The sequence below is a fragment of the Bos grunniens genome, chromosome 29 (assembly GCF_055505025.1).
Source record: "Bos grunniens cultivar Pamir isolate PY7600 chromosome 29, Bosgru_T2T1.0, whole genome shotgun sequence".
NCBI classification, from domain to species: Eukaryota; Metazoa; Chordata; class Mammalia; order Artiodactyla; family Bovidae; genus Bos; species Bos grunniens.
The window spans coordinates 7591655-7606779 of NC_141193.1; the positions used below are offsets into that span (position 1 = coordinate 7591655).

The 15125-nt window shown below is 49.2% G+C and overlaps 1 protein-coding gene across 2 annotated transcripts; it reads right to left on the bottom strand.

Moving 5' to 3' along the window:
• Positions 1-2265: 2265 nt before the first annotated feature.
• On the bottom strand, positions 2266-14902 carry DPF2 (double PHD fingers 2). Of its 2 annotated transcripts, XM_086384909.1 has the most exons (12): positions 14851-14902; positions 10475-10635; positions 9983-10090; positions 9493-9656; positions 8589-8681; positions 8348-8426; positions 7797-7838; positions 6670-6807; positions 6414-6542; positions 6161-6273; positions 5559-5640; positions 2266-3564 (listed from the first exon to the last, which is right to left on the bottom strand). In XM_086384909.1, exons 1-12 carry the CDS (start codon positions 14880-14882, stop codon positions 3488-3490), a joined length of 1218 nt encoding a protein of 405 aa, XP_086241035.1. In that variant the 5' UTR covers positions 14883-14902; the 3' UTR covers positions 2266-3487. The 2 variants fall into 2 exon arrangements, with proteins under 2 accessions (XP_086241035.1, XP_086241036.1); XM_086384910.1 differs by lacking the exon at positions 7797-7838.
• Positions 14903-15125: the final 223 nt, after the last annotated feature.

Genomic DNA, 15125 nt, shown 5'->3' on the forward strand with positions numbered 1-15125 from the left:
GATGGAAGAGCCCCAGGGCTCATACCTAGACTCTCTGTCGCCTGAAAGAATACCCTTATTATCTGTGTAACCCAATGGAATCATAAATTTTATTATACTTCTTGGGGTATGACCACAGACCTATTGCTAATTGTCTACTGTTAACTACCTAGGCTACTTTGTATCTTTCTTTTCCTTTGTTCAGACTAGTTACAGGGAATTTGGGGAAGTGGGTTTGGGCACTGTACACTTAGGGTATATAAGGTTTTCACAAAAACCGGTCGGGGTTCTTGGCTAAGCGGAGACTGCTTTGGGCCTGCCGGTGTAATAAACTGCACTCCACTATCTGTATTGTCCAAGTGAGTTTGTTTCCCAGAATGCGTGGCTACAATACCCTAAGTGTATCTGCCCAAACCCACCTCCCCAAATTCCCTGAAACTAGTCTGAACAAAGGAAAAGAAAGATACAAAGTTAACCCATGATTCATATGCCTTAAGTCTACTGTGGTTAACAGGGGACAATTATCAACAGGCCTGTGGTCATACCCCAAGAAGCATAATAAAATTTATGACTATTGGGTTACACAGATAATCAGGGTATTCTTTCAGGCCATGGAGAGTCTAGGTATGAGCCCTGGGGCTCTTCCATCCGGGGGTCTGGTTTTCCTGTTGGTATGTCGTTTCCATAGATACTGGACATACAGCTCAAAGTCCACAGTCTGGCCCAAGATGGAGTCCTGCTTTCAAAATAGAGCCTATTCTGTCTCCTCCTTCAAGACTACTTGCTTGGGGCTAGTTCTGAGTTAGGGCATGTGGAGATTAATTTTTATTTAGTTTTGGTATCTTTTTGGCAAGACTCAAGTTCCTAAAGTCAAGATTTAGTATTCCTTTCCTTGGTAGACTTCAGTTCTTTGAAGTCCAATGTAGACTTTAACCCCGAGTCTGGAGTGCCGAATCCTCAGCTCTAGACTGCTTTCCTCTCCCTTCAGTCAAGTCAAAGTCTGGGGCCACAGGTGAGCCCCCTTTCTCACAGGCTTTCCTTCCTATCCCAACCCTGATCCCTCTTCCATCCTTCTATGTCCCATCCTAAATCCTCCTTCAGCAACCTTTCCAAATCTCTTCTCAATGATACAGGGCTCTCATCAGCATCTCATCTTCTACACTTAATCCACCAGCAAGGATCATTTCACTGCTTTACCCCCTCTGCTCCAGGCCTACTTCCAGGTACAGACAGGAGGATGGGGGCTGTGCTGTGTCCCTAATATGATTCCAAACTGGAGCACCTGGCTTACTTAACTGAGCACAGGGGCCCAGGCCACTCTGCCTTCCAGGAGGAACAAGTGGCCTTCAGGCTGGCCCAGAAAACCCTAAGCATGTTTCAGGGGGTTCATAACTGATTCATACCTTTCACGTGTTGGCTGAAGGAAAAAGAAACTCCTTTTTGTGCTCATAAATCTGTCTGGAAAGGCTGTAGCACTGCACTGTGGGCTCACTCACAAGGTTGGGGTCTCTCATCTCATGTTCACGGCTTATGCAAAAAGTCATGTGTCTCATCATGATGTCATGAGTCTTCTTGTCATTCTATTTATATAATAATCAAGCTTCTGGACCTATTTTTAAGTATCTTAAATTGCAAGGTCAACTGTTATAAAGTTGTCATTACTTGCATGTACAAATCCAGCAGAATCTCCCCCAAAGACACAAAAATACAGAAACAAACAGGATTCTCAAGTTATTTTTAACTGCATTTAAAACATTATTTTTGCCTGCATTGGGTGTTCGTTGCTACACAGGCTTTCCTCCAGGTGCAACGCTCTGGTTTTTCCCTGCGGCGGCTTCTCTCGCTGGGGAGCGCGGGCCCTAGCACGTGGGCCTCCGCAGTTGCAGCTGATAGGCTCTGGTGCACAGGCTTACATAGCTGTGGCCCCCGGGTTAGGGTTAGTTGCTCCGAGGCATATAGAATCTTCCCAGACCAGGGATCAAACCTGTTTCTCCTGTAATGGCAGGTGGATTCTTTACCACTGAGCCACCAGGAGTGCCCTCAAATTTTGTATTAATCAAAACAACTTCATTTTTCTTTATAAGAAATTGTCATAATTTACATAAAAGATTAAAACAAAGTACCCAATTTTGTATCAACTTAATCTACTAAGGTTAAGCAAAAATTTTAAGTTGGGTGAAAAGCTATGCTTCAAAACATTTAAAACCACTGTCCTAAGGAAGTTTTAGGATAAAGTGGCCTTAAACAGCAAAGGAGACCTGGAGATAAAAGAATCCAGCAAAAGGCTCTGTGTAAAAATGTTTATTTGTACTAATGCTTAGAATATAGGAACTAAGGAAAGAAAGAAAAAAAAGACACCTCAACTCCAAAGTGACAGTGAATTAGGGCCTGCCCACAGCCAAGGGGAAGGACATTCCAGGCTGTCCTGGGATGAACAGTCCCCCCTATTATTTAAAGTGTCACCAGGCAGAAAATTAAAGAATCAGGGTGTGAAGACCTTACCAGCTGCTAGCAAGTGTGCGAGGGAAGAAAGAGATGTCTAGGTGGCTTCCCCACGACCCAGGAGCCAGGATACACAGAGCAGGCGGCAGAGGCTCCCAATTCAGTTAAGGGCAGGAGCTGAATGCCCAGGTCCAGGAAGAACAAAAAGGGGATTTTGGAGGTAGGCTTTTTCATCGAGTTAAAAAACAGGCACATTATCCAATATCTCCCAGTGGCCCCCAAGCTTCTGGCCCGGCCCCATGATGCTTCCCCTCTCCCCACAAAACCAAAGGGAATAAGGAGGGGGGTGGGGCAGAAGACAGAAAATAACAAGGGTGGGGAATGCTTCAGTCACTAGAGACCAGGGCCTGTGAGAATGAGACAGGCAAGCACAAGGAACAATCAGGGTGAGGCTGCTACTCCCCCTGGGGTAGGTTTGTGGGAACAGGGTAGAGCCAGGAGCAGGACCAAGAGCATTTACCTGGCTCAGGTAAAGGATCCTGGGCTGCAGGAACAGAGGGCCACAGGAAGCCACTCTGGGGGAAGGAGGCAGTGAGGCTAAGCAGCACGAGGGCATGGGCAGCTGCTTGCCAGCTTGCTCAGTTCTCACTCCCAGCTGCTCTGGCATATGCCCCAGTCTGACTCACCTTCACAGGAAGGGAAAACCGTGGGACCAGAGTGGAGGCTGAGCTGAGAGAAGTGAGCTGCTCTCCCACTCTCTCTTGGAGGACAATGTTTGAACCCTGGCCTCGGCCCAAGGTAGACAGAGTGAATGCTCTTCAGGGAGAGCAGGGAGAAGCTGGGCCCACAGCTATGCCCTGGGCCAGGGTGCTGCTCCGTTCTCCCTGAGGGCCTGGGGCCAGAGGTGGTCAGAGCTGCCACCTCAGCTTGCTGCTGCCAAAGGCAGGCTGGCATGACCACCTGCAATTCTCTGGACTTGAGAAAGAGAGGGGGAAGGGAAAGTGGGTATGGAAAACAGAGAGGAGAGAAACAGCCCTAGATGTATGAGGGGTTGGGGGTGGCCACATCAAGAGGAGTTCTGATTCTGGTAGATGGAAGCTTTTTCCTTCAACAGGTCCAGACACAAATGGCAGCTCCAACTTCCTGCAGAGAAGCACAGAGGGTCAGGAGGGCTCCACACAATCCTCACCTCCAGTGGCAGGACTGGCTACGGGGAGGACTGGAGATGTGCTGCAGCAGCAAAGTTTCAGTTATCTTGAGCAGGGACAAACTCTAGGTCTTCAAACAGCATGAAAAATAATTCTCAATGGAGATGAAAGAAAGCATCACCTGGAGGCCTATTTTAGAAGAGAGATTCCCAGGGCCTCTGGGCCCTATAATTATAATCACTAAAGAGGACCTGGGGAGACAAAGAACTTTTTTAAAGCAACCGAGCTTTAAACTTGTGATTACAGAAGAGCCAGACTTTTGTTCTCATGGCCCCAAAGGCTAGAATAAAGATGATGAATAGAGGGTCTAGAGAAACCAATACTGATTCCACAGAAGACAGTTTTCTGCAAAGCCCACAGACAGAAGAGACGGGCTCTCCACTGTCACCAGCTGTCTGAGCAGAGGCTGAGGACCCAATGAGAGGAAAAGGGGGCCAGCTATGATGATGCAACTTACTGTGACCCAAGTCTGGTTTCATTAAAAAAAAAAAAAAAAAAAAAACCAGAAAATAATATTCCTTATAAGCAAAATAACTGGTTTATTTTGTTCATTTATTAATACTTGCTACAGCTAAATTCTTCTAGGCCTTGAGAAACAAAATTAGCCCTTAATACCTCAAAACTATAAACACAGTTGTACATACGTGTATTTCAACATCATTCTGAGGGAAAGAATCCATAGCTTTTATCAGCTCTTCAGAGGTGACTCTCAAAAAGCTAAGGTCCTTCCTAACCCAAAGGTCAATATATAGCAGCTGATAAATTTTTTCTGTAAACTGCCAGACAGTGTTAACTGCTTTAGGCTTTGTGAGCCACACAGTTTCAGTCATTTTTTTTTTTTTAATTCTGTTTGAAAATGTAAAAATAATTTTTAGCTTGTGAATTATGTATACTAGGTTCGGCTCGATTTGGCCTGGGGTCATAGTTTGGAACTCCTGGCCTAGAGGCTAGACCATCTGATGGTTGTGGCGGGTACTCCCCAGCTGTCTGCAACTCTCTACCACAGCAGTGTCTGACAGCACTTCCACAGGAAAGCCTTTCTACAGTTCATGCAGAATTGTGCCTGTGAATTGGTATTTTATGGTTAAAAAACAATAGAACACAAAACATGCTGCTTCTCCCTAAATGTGGCCTGACAGATAAACAAATGCGGTGTGACAAATGAGCAAGACATCCTCCCTGCAGCTGTTAAAGGGCCCTCAGACTTTGTCAGTGGCATCCTCCTAGGGGGTGACAGCAGTCTGACCTACACTGCAAGTCAGCTCACATCAGGCAGTGAGCTACTTTCTCTCGCCTGCAATGTTGGCCCACATCCTCTGTCACAGTAACAGCTCCTGGGCTTCATGTACTCCTGAGTAAGCTTCTGAATTTCTATAAAGGATGGACTTCAGCACGGAAATCTGGTGCAAAGAGGACTTGCGGAGAGGCAGCCACTTTTTGGTGTCCCCAATGGTTTCATTGAAGACCTTCCATAAATTTGAAGCATCTTACTAAACACTGCTGGAGGGCCTGAGCAAACTGTTCAGGTCCCAGGTTCAGCTCCCTCTCCCAACTGGTGGAAATGAACACTCAATCTGTCAGGCATGGAGTGGTGAAACCACAGTCCCCCACTAGACAAACTATGACTGAGTTTTGTAGGCTGGTTGAAAGATAACAGATCTCTCCTTCTGGTAATTATTTTCTGCTCAGCATCTGTTTTCTTTCAGGCTGTCCGTTTTCTGTGGCTGTGCATGTTATCTGGTGATAATGTACAAACGTTAAACCCCAAAGGTGCAATGCTAGTAAAGCACTCAGAACTGAGTGAAGGCTAAGAGCCTACTCCCTAACCTGGAAGACTGTATCACTGATACAGGAATACACTCACTATATAAGTGATTTTCCAAGTCACTAATAAATACTTGTTCTGAGTAAGAGTACAGGGAAACCTACCTTCAGGAGGCTCAGACATGGACGGGGTTAGACAATACATGTGGTAGCCACGATCGCAGTCATCACAGAAGAGCAGCTGGTCCTAGAGGAGGTGAGATGGAAGAGGAAGGGGGAGGTGAATGACTCCCCTTGCCTGGGCCGCTGGGAATGGGTTAGAAGGGCTCTTCCAAGAGGGGTGGGGGCAGATGGCAGGAAGAACAGACGTGGGACCCTCTGGCCAGAAAACTACTGCTGTCCCTCTCCATCCAGAAAGTCACTGTCATCCCACCGGGACCCCAACAGCCTCAGAAAAGCTCTATCTGAATCAGTTATTCACTTACTCTAACAGTTAACCACACTACTGCATGGAACGTTCTCTGAAGGGAACAGCATAAAGATGCCACTCATTTCCTTGCTAACTGTTTGTTCACACAAGAGGGTGACGCCCATGAAAGTAGGGACGTTGTTTGTCTTTAGTGTCCTGAGTGCCTAAAACAGGGTCTGACACAGATACTCAGTGAACACCTGCCAAACAAATCAAAGTTCCTCCTGGTGGAAAGGACAGGAAAAGCCGAGCAGGAGTGTGCTGGGGGTGGGGTGGGGGGGTGGGGGGGGACACGCACGTCATTCTCGGAGGTGCCGCAGATGTTGCAGCACTTGCACTCAATGCACTGCCAGCGGTAGGTCTTCACTGCTGCCATCATCACGGGGGTGAACTGGAGGCAGGACGGATGCCCTGTGGAGGAGAGCGAGCGAATCAGGGAGCTGAAGGCTGGGGAGCAGTGAGGGGACCCAGCTATGACAGCCACTGGGATGCTGGTGAGCCACGGGCCCTCAGGGTCTGGGTGTCGGCAGGGGCTGCACTGGCTCAGATACCTGAGCGGCCACAGTCAGAACAGGACACCAGCTCCTCGGGCTGTCCTGTCTTCTTGTTGATCTTGGAGTCCCCCAGACAGAAGTCGCAGTAGTTGTTGGGCAGGGCCAATCCATCAGGACCCTTCTTGGCTATAACGAGAAAGGGAAGAACTCAGATGATACCCATGCAGGCCTCTGGGTCTCCTGACATCCCCGCAAGGAGGGTTTTTCACAGCCCGGCCGACTCCTGCTTGCCCCGCCCCTGACACCAGCTTACATTTCTGCTCCTCGGACCTCTGGGAAACTGGGGTGGGTGGCTGTGAGTCTTCCTTGTCCTCGCCCTCCTCCTCAGCCAAGTGGGAGTGGGCATAGTGGTAACTCAGGCCTGGTCGGTTCTTGTAACGTTTTCCACAAACTGAGTGGGGAGAAGATTGCAGAGAAAGGTGTTAGGATCTGAGGGTACCTCATCCCTGCCCCTCTAAGCTGTGGGCTCCACCTGAGGCAGAGGTAACCGCCCCCATCAGCTCTGCTCAGGGACAGACGTCTACTGAGAACCGCCTCCCCGTGGCCAGGAACAGCAGGCCTGGGGCTCAAGCTTCCACGGCTCCTCCACTTACTAAAGCCCAGAGCACGGCCACCTCTGCTCCTCCACTCAAGCTGTCTGGGAGACTGAGCTATTGCCTTCTGCCTGCCCTGGGAATAGTCTGGGGAGCTCCAAGTCAGGAAGGAAAGGGACCTTCTATAGTATTGCAATAATTTTAAAATAATGGCAGGCAGGAGGAAAGCTAAGACTCCAGACTTTTTTTCTCTCTCAGTAAATGTAGGCTCATGCTACTCCCCAAATACAACATAGCCCACCTCTGGATCTCTTGGGGAAAATCTATCAACTGAGTCTCCTGGGGTAGCTGTCCCCCAGAGAAACTCAAAGACATGCCCACATCAGTGCTCTATCCAACCAACGACCCCTCAACCAGCAAGGAAAGCAGATCCCGACGAGGCACCCTGTACCTTTGAGCAGTGATACCAAGAATAGGGGGTAGCAGGAAAGGAATGGGGAAGGGATGGGAAGGGTGGCAGGATGGTGGGGAACATTAGCTGACCACCACATGTCTGTTTTGGGGAAGCGGAAGCAGAGGGATCTGGGACAATGGGTCCCTCAGAATGCTTCTAAAGCCACCCCATGCAGTGGGCCCAAGCAGCCCTAGAGCAACATGGTGGGAGACAAGCAGGGAGAGGCAGCTTCTGGGACTGTGAGCAGTGGACCGCAACAGAAGGGCCAGGGCTCCTCTCTCCATGCCATTCCAGGGACCTTAACACTAGCGTCACAGATGAGAAAGGCAGGAACAAAGGGAGAAGGGAAAAAGGGATAGGAAAACCAAAAGTCTGAGAAGTTGAGAGAGCTACCTCTCTGGGGCGCTTTCGAGGTATGCTTTTGTTTGAAACTATCTGAAAGACAGAAAGAAAAGTCATGAGAAGAGGGCCTTGGTACACTTGAGACAGGTATAGCAGCAGCAGGAAAGCAGAGCAAACGAGAGAGAAACCCCAGTGGCGACGGTGCTCCCAGGGTGGAGGGACAGAAGTGGGGCGAGTCAGAGAAAAGGGGAAGAGGGAACAGACGCTGGAAAAGTTAGCGTTGGACTCCTGGGGCCTGACTAGATTGGGGCCAGCAGGCCCAGATGTCATCTACTGAGAGGCCAACTCTGCCTGCTGTGTGTCCCTCGTGGGCACCCCCACCCCAGAGGACAGGAGAAATCTCCCCCAGAGCATGCAAGGCTCACCCGTCGTGCAGCAGAGGCCAGGGCCTCTCAGGGATTTCAGAGGGAACCAGTCAGCAGGCAGGACAAGAGTCCAAGCTTGTTTTACCACTTTGAGCAAGAATACAACCTTCCCTCCTCTCATATCCCGAGGAGCTGGGTCCAAGGCAAGGACTACCCACCCACTCGTGAGGCACTCACTGTCACAGGCATAGGGTTTGTCCCGATCCTCCAGGATGGAAGCGTCCAGCTTCTTACGGGCACTGCCCACACCTTTACTCTGCAAATAAGAGCAAAAAGATGCCCTTACTAAGGTGTCTAGGCCTGAAGAGTTACTCTCCTGGTAGTGGCTGCTAATCTCATTCAGGAAGGATGATGGCAACAACAAGCGGTAAGACAGTGGGACTCTGCAGGCTCCCCAATCCCCCGGGCTGCCCCTCACCTTGGACTTCCCCTTGCCCCGACGCTTGGGAGTGTCTTCTTCATAGTCCTCATCATCAAGGTCATCCAGGAAGTCATCTGGTTCTAGGATCCGCTGAGTAGACAGGAGGATTAGGATGGGCAGAAATGAGAACATCCAACAGCTCCCCCACGTTGGGACTGGCCAAGGCTGCCAGGGCCGCCTCCATGACCCAGCGGCTCCACTCCAGCCTCACTCCTCACTGCTGTTCTTTCAAGGCTTTGGGCTCTCCTTTCTCTGGGCCTTTCTTCATGTTGTTCCCCTAGCCTGGAATGCCTTTCCCACCATCTCCAAGTAGCTAAATCAAATGCCACATTTTCATAAAACTTTCCGATACCCCAAGTGGCATGCCCTCTCCTGCCTCTGATCTGCCACCTGGGAGCATGTCAGCAGCGGTTCCCTTCCAACACCTAACGTCCCAGAGTTAAACTATGCTGCTTACTTGTGGCAAGTTTTTCTTTTCACTAATGTGCTGCAGCGCCGCCCCCCACCATGTGAAATGGGCAAAGGTACCTATTTCCTAAGATCGTAGAGACTGCAGAAAATGACGGGAAAGTGCTTAGCACAGTGCCTGACGTATTTTTATGTACAGTTTTTGCTTCCTTGTTGGCAGGGACATCACCTAGGTAACCCCAGGCACTAAAAAAACTCAGGTGGCAACAGAAGATGAGAGTCTATAGTTACCAGAAAAGGAGCAGGAAAGACGGGATGATGACAATGAAGCCCATCAGTACCCAGTGCTCATTAAGGAATGGAGCAGGAACAGAACAGCAGGGGCCTCTCCTGGCCCATAGCTTCTGCTTCTATTCTGATTACTGGCTGGCCTCTGATGAAGAGGAGACTGGTTTCCACCACAGTTTCCTTAACCACAGTGTTAATCGTGTACCTTCCGTGCTCGACTGTTCGTCACAGGAAATTCGCCCAGGCTGTCATCATCAACTCGGGGATCGGGGGCGCCTCGCTTCTCCAGGGGGTCGGTGCGTAACAGAGCCTCTAAGCTACTGCCATCCTGAGAGATCAGCCCCTCCTTCTTCAGGGTCTGGTCTGTGTCTGCGGGCAAGGTCAGGAGGAGGTGAGGCTCAGAAGGGCTGAACGCAGATCTGCCTGGTCTACACAGGGTCAGACCAATCACAAGCCAGTCACTGCCTTCTGGTTTCTGGGTGCCCAGGAACCAAGATGCTCTGGTTTACTTGGCACCATAACTTGTCTGTTTACTTGTCTCTTAACTATTAGGCTGAATTCTTTACAGAAAGACTCACATCTCATTCATTTTAGTATCTTTAGAATCTAGCACTGGGCCTGGTACGTAACAGGTGATTAGCAGGCCTCTGACTCTGCAGCAGGGTATATCCCGCTCAGGAGGGACTATGCTTCACCTGGTTTAATAGATGGGAAAGAAAGCCTTGGATCCTCAGGAGGGTGGGCTCGCCGCTTTTTCCGCCAGCGCCGGGCAGGGTAAGAATACAGCTGCCCAGAGGCCAATCCTAAGGAAGGAAGGAAAAGAGAGAAATTAAACCCTAACACAGCTCTAGAAAATAGTATCAAACACTTTCCACATGAGTACCGTTCTAGAGCAAGGGAGGAATATGGCTGGTGAGCACCTGGGGCTGGAGGAGGCATGGCTTATGGACAAGAAAACAGATTAAGCTCAGGAGCTTTGGCTAACACATAGCTCTCCAGAGCCCAGCAAGACCCTGAGCAGTGTAGCCCTGTGGAAAACAAAAGGTGTTTCGACCTCTCCAGGATTCTAATCACGGGAAGACCGTACGCATCCCGGGGTGGAAAGCAAAAGGGAAAACCTATTCAGCTGGCTCATCACCTAAGATGAGGAAGCTGCTTCCTCCTTGGGCTCCTGAGTGGATTCTCACCTGGACCCCGATGTCGCTTTTCCATCCAGATATAACAGTTGCTCTGGGCTACTCCCGTCTGTGAGTCCAAGAAAGGCAGGCGTACGCTGCGCTCAGCACACAGTCGGGCGTTGTAATTGTGGCACTGCTCCATGGCATCTTTGTAATACTGCTCCCCAAGGCTTCAGGAAAGACAAAACTCAGGTGTGACTGCGCACGTGTGTGTGTGTGCTGGGCTATCCCTCTCCCTTGCCATCTGCGTCTCTAGAAGGCTCAAGGGACTGGGAGAATGTCACTCTGCTTTTATTTGCTTCCATTTCTGCCTCATGGGACACCAACCCCTTCACTAGGCCATTATGAGGAAAAGTACCTTACAAATAAATTACCGTCAGAGCACATGATTGCACCCTGTGTCTAATCAGTCCTTAGTCTAACCCACAAAGAGGGGAAGAAAATAATGTTTGTTCTGTGCCTCTCCAACCCTTTGGTAACCAAAGTGCTACGTCTCTTAACCCTCAGGATTCTGAGAAGCTGAAGTTACTCCTGTTTACAAACAAGAAGAGTTCAAAAGATCTGGAGGGACTTACTAAAGTTTACCAAACCCCATCTACACAAAGAAATTCAACTTAGCTGTAACAAAAAACAGGAAGCTCTTCATGTACAAATATTAAACAATCTCCAAGATAACTACAAAAAAAGAGGGGCGGTGGGGTACAGGGCTGAGGAGTGTTATGGGATGTCCCTAAGTGGTGGAAAAGAAACTGTAGGCGTCCAAGGAGAAAAACCAGGTGACTAGGGGACTTTCTCCTTTGTGCCATTTTATATCTTTTGAGTTTTAAACTAGGTATTTGCCAAGTAGCTAATTCTATATACTAACTTTACAATCAATAGAAAACATTTGGAAATACGTGAACACCCTTGAAGCCTACTTTCTACTGAGTACCATTACACTGATACAAAACCTGTTTGCAGAAAGGCCTATTCTAGACCCTTCTCCATTCTCACACTAACAATTTTTTTAAGAAAGAACCTTTTTGAACTCAAAAGACCTCCTTTGAAATTTGAACTTTTTAAGAGCTTTAAAAAGCTGCAAAACTGCAGTGCCAGGAGTAATCTGGTTCTAAGAAGCATGTATATAGAACCAACCTTGTTCTCATCCTTCAGGGTTTAACAAGCACAGTAATACTAGAGCTTAAATTAATACAATTCACATTTATATATTCGAGCAAACTTTTTCTTTCTACGCACTAAGTGGCTTGAAGGATCTTAAAGTTTGCCAACCAGGGATTGAACCTATGCCCTTAGCAGTGAAAGCGCCAAGTCCTAACCACTGGACCGCCAGGGAATTCCCCTTGATTGATCTTAAAGTAAACTAACTGAGGGCAGATGATTTCTTCCCCACAATATCCTCAGCACCCAAGAAGGTGTCTGGAATATCCTGACTCAGAAGTAAAAAGATCTGGCTTGGCTGCAAGTCACCACATACATGTGGACATTTAGTCAACCCATGTGGACCTCAGGTATGCTACTGACTAGGGTGGCTGAACTAGATAAGCTCTGACATATTCTACAAGAGGGAGACTCCAAGCATGAGAAGTTGAAGACAGTAAATCTCTGTAGCTTATGTTCATAACTCAAGCTGCAGCAACAAACCCTGCTCTGGAATCTAAGAGGGGCTTTCACTGGGCAGCCACAATAGACCACTGAGGCACAGCTTAGAACGTTCCCAGCAACCAACAAAGATATACACTGCACGCAGGCAGTGACACAAGACAGTCTGGCTTGATTCAATGTGCTGTAATGACTGTAATTTGAGGCAGACATGAAGCCTGTGCTGGAGAATAAAGAGAAGGAATAGGCTCATATTTGCTCGCCTTTAGGAGGCAGCCATGTCCTCACTAAACAGAGAAAAATTGGATAAACAAGGCTGAGTGCAGCAGCGCCTTTGTTTCTGATGATGGAAATTGATACTGACACTGTAAGTCAGATGGAAGGAAGGGCTAGACAGGCTGAGAACTGCAAAGTCAGAGCAAGGAGGCTGGAAACTGTCAGGGGTGGGGGTGGGGTTGAGGTATGGATGAGACATGTTCTATCAAAGCTCCTGTGAGTTAAAAGGGATTTCAGAAGGTGGGGCAAACTGCATTGTGAGTGAGAGAGCTGATAAAGAAATACAAGTTGGAGGAAGAGAGGATCTGATGAGGATAGAGCAAAGAAGAATGAGAGCTCCCTTAAGAATCTAAGGCTCCTACTACAAGAAATTTTAAGCTAACATTCTCCATATCTTGTTACCTAACTCAGAGGATTTCAAAACCAGTCAGCAACCACAGCTCTTTTATACTATTATTTTGCCCCAGTAAGACCCCTTAAAGATTGTTTCAATTCTGACACCACATTTGGGAGGGATGGAGAATTTACAAAAGGAAAATTCTTCTCCCAGAACAAGATGCAAGTCAGAAAAGATGAGCTAGTAGTCCTGACCTCAATGTAAAACCTCAGCAGTCAGACGACTAGGCACACCGTGGTCAAGAAAAGCGTCTCTTTCCAGGACGAGAACAGTACAGGAAGACTGGAAGTCTCTTTTTAAAGAGCAGGTTCTGTAGGAAAATGTATTAACTGTGGTCCACAGCTCTTTACAGCTAGAACTGAGGGAGCAGAAAGTTGGTTAGTTATTACTGGTACTCAGGAATCAGCGGTTGGTGACCTTCACTATCTCTACAGATCTTTAAAGAGAAATAAGAAGTCAAGTTCTATTTAAACGGGCAACCCCTCACTTCCAATACTGCATGAAAGGGTTGGTGACCTTATTTCTCAGATGAAAGTCTTCCAACCTAAACAATCTCACTACGTAAAACTCTTAAACCTAGGCAAGTTTTGACATTCCCCCATTACAGTAAGCTTTCCAAGGTAGAAGCTTTGATTCTTTTTTGAGAGGCATAAAACCTGTGTAAAACCTCCCTTTACAATGGGACAGGGGCAGTCAACAAAGAGAAAGACAGGGAAACAAAGAAAGAACATCTGAGTCAGTATGGATAACATATAAATGGTAGATCAGCAGCGTCATTTCTAAACTGAGGGAAATGTCAGCTTGGAGAGAGTGCTGGGGAAACTGAAGTGGGCAGATCAGAGAGGAAGATAATAGTGCTGGGAGTAGGGGTGGCTGAAGAGGCAGCAGGATGGAGCTGAAAGCATGTTAGAAGAAAAAAAAAAAAAAACGACCAAAAAACCCACAAGGAGAAGGCACTTAGCTTAATGGAAGTGGGAAAGCATTCTCAAAGAAAAGGCTCCAGGCAGGAGGAGGGAGAGAAGCAACGTCCCCTTAGAAAAAAGGCTCTTGAGAACAGTGGGGCTCAGTCTACTACAAAGACAGATGAGAAGCTGTGTGCCCCTTAGGAGAGTTCCCAAACCTTTACCTTCTCACCCAGTCAAAATCCAAAAGCCAAGTTGGACAGCTGGTCACCTCATTTTTCCTACCGCTGCACCAAGCCAAATGTGTCCATTAAAGAGCTTGCTGTATTGGCCGACGGGGGTGGGGGTGGGGGTGGAAGACCCCATTGGAAAACTCATTTAGATTCTTCTTCGGGGAGGAGGCTGGGTTAAATCAAGTCCCAAAGCATCTTTAACTCACAGCTAACAGGCCATTCTCAGTTTGCCAAACAACCACGAACTTTAACTTCGCTTGAAATCTGCCCAGTCGAAGAGTATTGCAGAGCGAAGACGGCCGACCTAGATGCCCCTAGGGGCGGCCAGGGCGTCCTGGACTGCGTCCGTCCAGTGCCCACTTTCCGATGGTTGGGACTGGCCGGCGCCAAGCCCCTCTTCCCTGAAGTTCTTTCCCTCTGTATCTGCTCTTCCACAAATTCTCCCCAGGAATATTTTTGGTCTCGGGTACCTGATACTCAAGGACCACCCCACCCCCGCCCCCGCCCGCCCAGGAACGTCACGGGGCTGTTCAGAACAAAACAGCCCTGAGCGCTCAACGGCGCCAGGGCGGCCAAGCCTGCTCCTCCGGGGCCCGCTGCGGGCAGCCGATGGGGAGGGGTCGCCGGCCGCGCTTCGCGGGGGTCGGCCCGGCTCTCCCGGACTGAGGCGAATCCGGGACCGTCTCCCGTACGCAACAAGGGCGCCATACTCTGGAAACCTTTCGCCTGAAGGAGCGCCCAGCCCCACAGGGAGGCTGCCCGTTAGGGGCTCCCGTGTGCCCCCCTCAGGGCCTCCACAAGTTTCTAAAGAAGCGCAACGTCTTCTCCCGAGTCTCCTGTTGCCCTCCCCTCCAGGAGTCGCAACACGGCGTCTCCAGGCACGTCCCTCTCTCCGCCTCGTCCGTTCCCACACCGCCCCCTGCTTCCAGGTCCCTTACAAGACCTCCCAGCCTGGAAGAGAAAAAAACGGCCACTCACAGCTTCACTACATTTTCCACCACGGCCGCCATCTTCCCGGCTCCTCTCCCTCAGGCCGGGAGGCCCGGAGCCCGCAGCGCGCAGGCGCTGGGACCGCAGAGAGAAGTAATTTCCTTGTCCTTCTGCGCAGGCGCCACTCGGGCGCGTGCGCCCGAGAGCGAGCGACGGAGAACGAGCTTCTGCCGGGTTCTCCCCGGCCTGGAAATCTGGGGACGAATGCGCAGGCGCAATGGAGGCGGGCGCGCGCCCCGAGGCTTCTGCTCCTGTTTTGCCTC

Coding starts and splice junctions, on each gene's coding strand:
- DPF2 (XM_086384909.1), bottom strand. CDS start 14,882: ATGGCGGCCGTGGTGGAAAATGTAGTGAAGCT. Junction 5,641..6,160: donor GCGGCACCTCCGAGAATGAC/GTGCGTGTCCCC, acceptor CACCTCCTCTAG/GACCAGCTGCTCTTCTGTGA. Junction 3,565..5,558: donor CATGTCTGAGCCTCCTGAAG/GTAGGTTTCCCT, acceptor GCTTCTCTGCAG/GAAGTTGGAGCTGCCATTTG.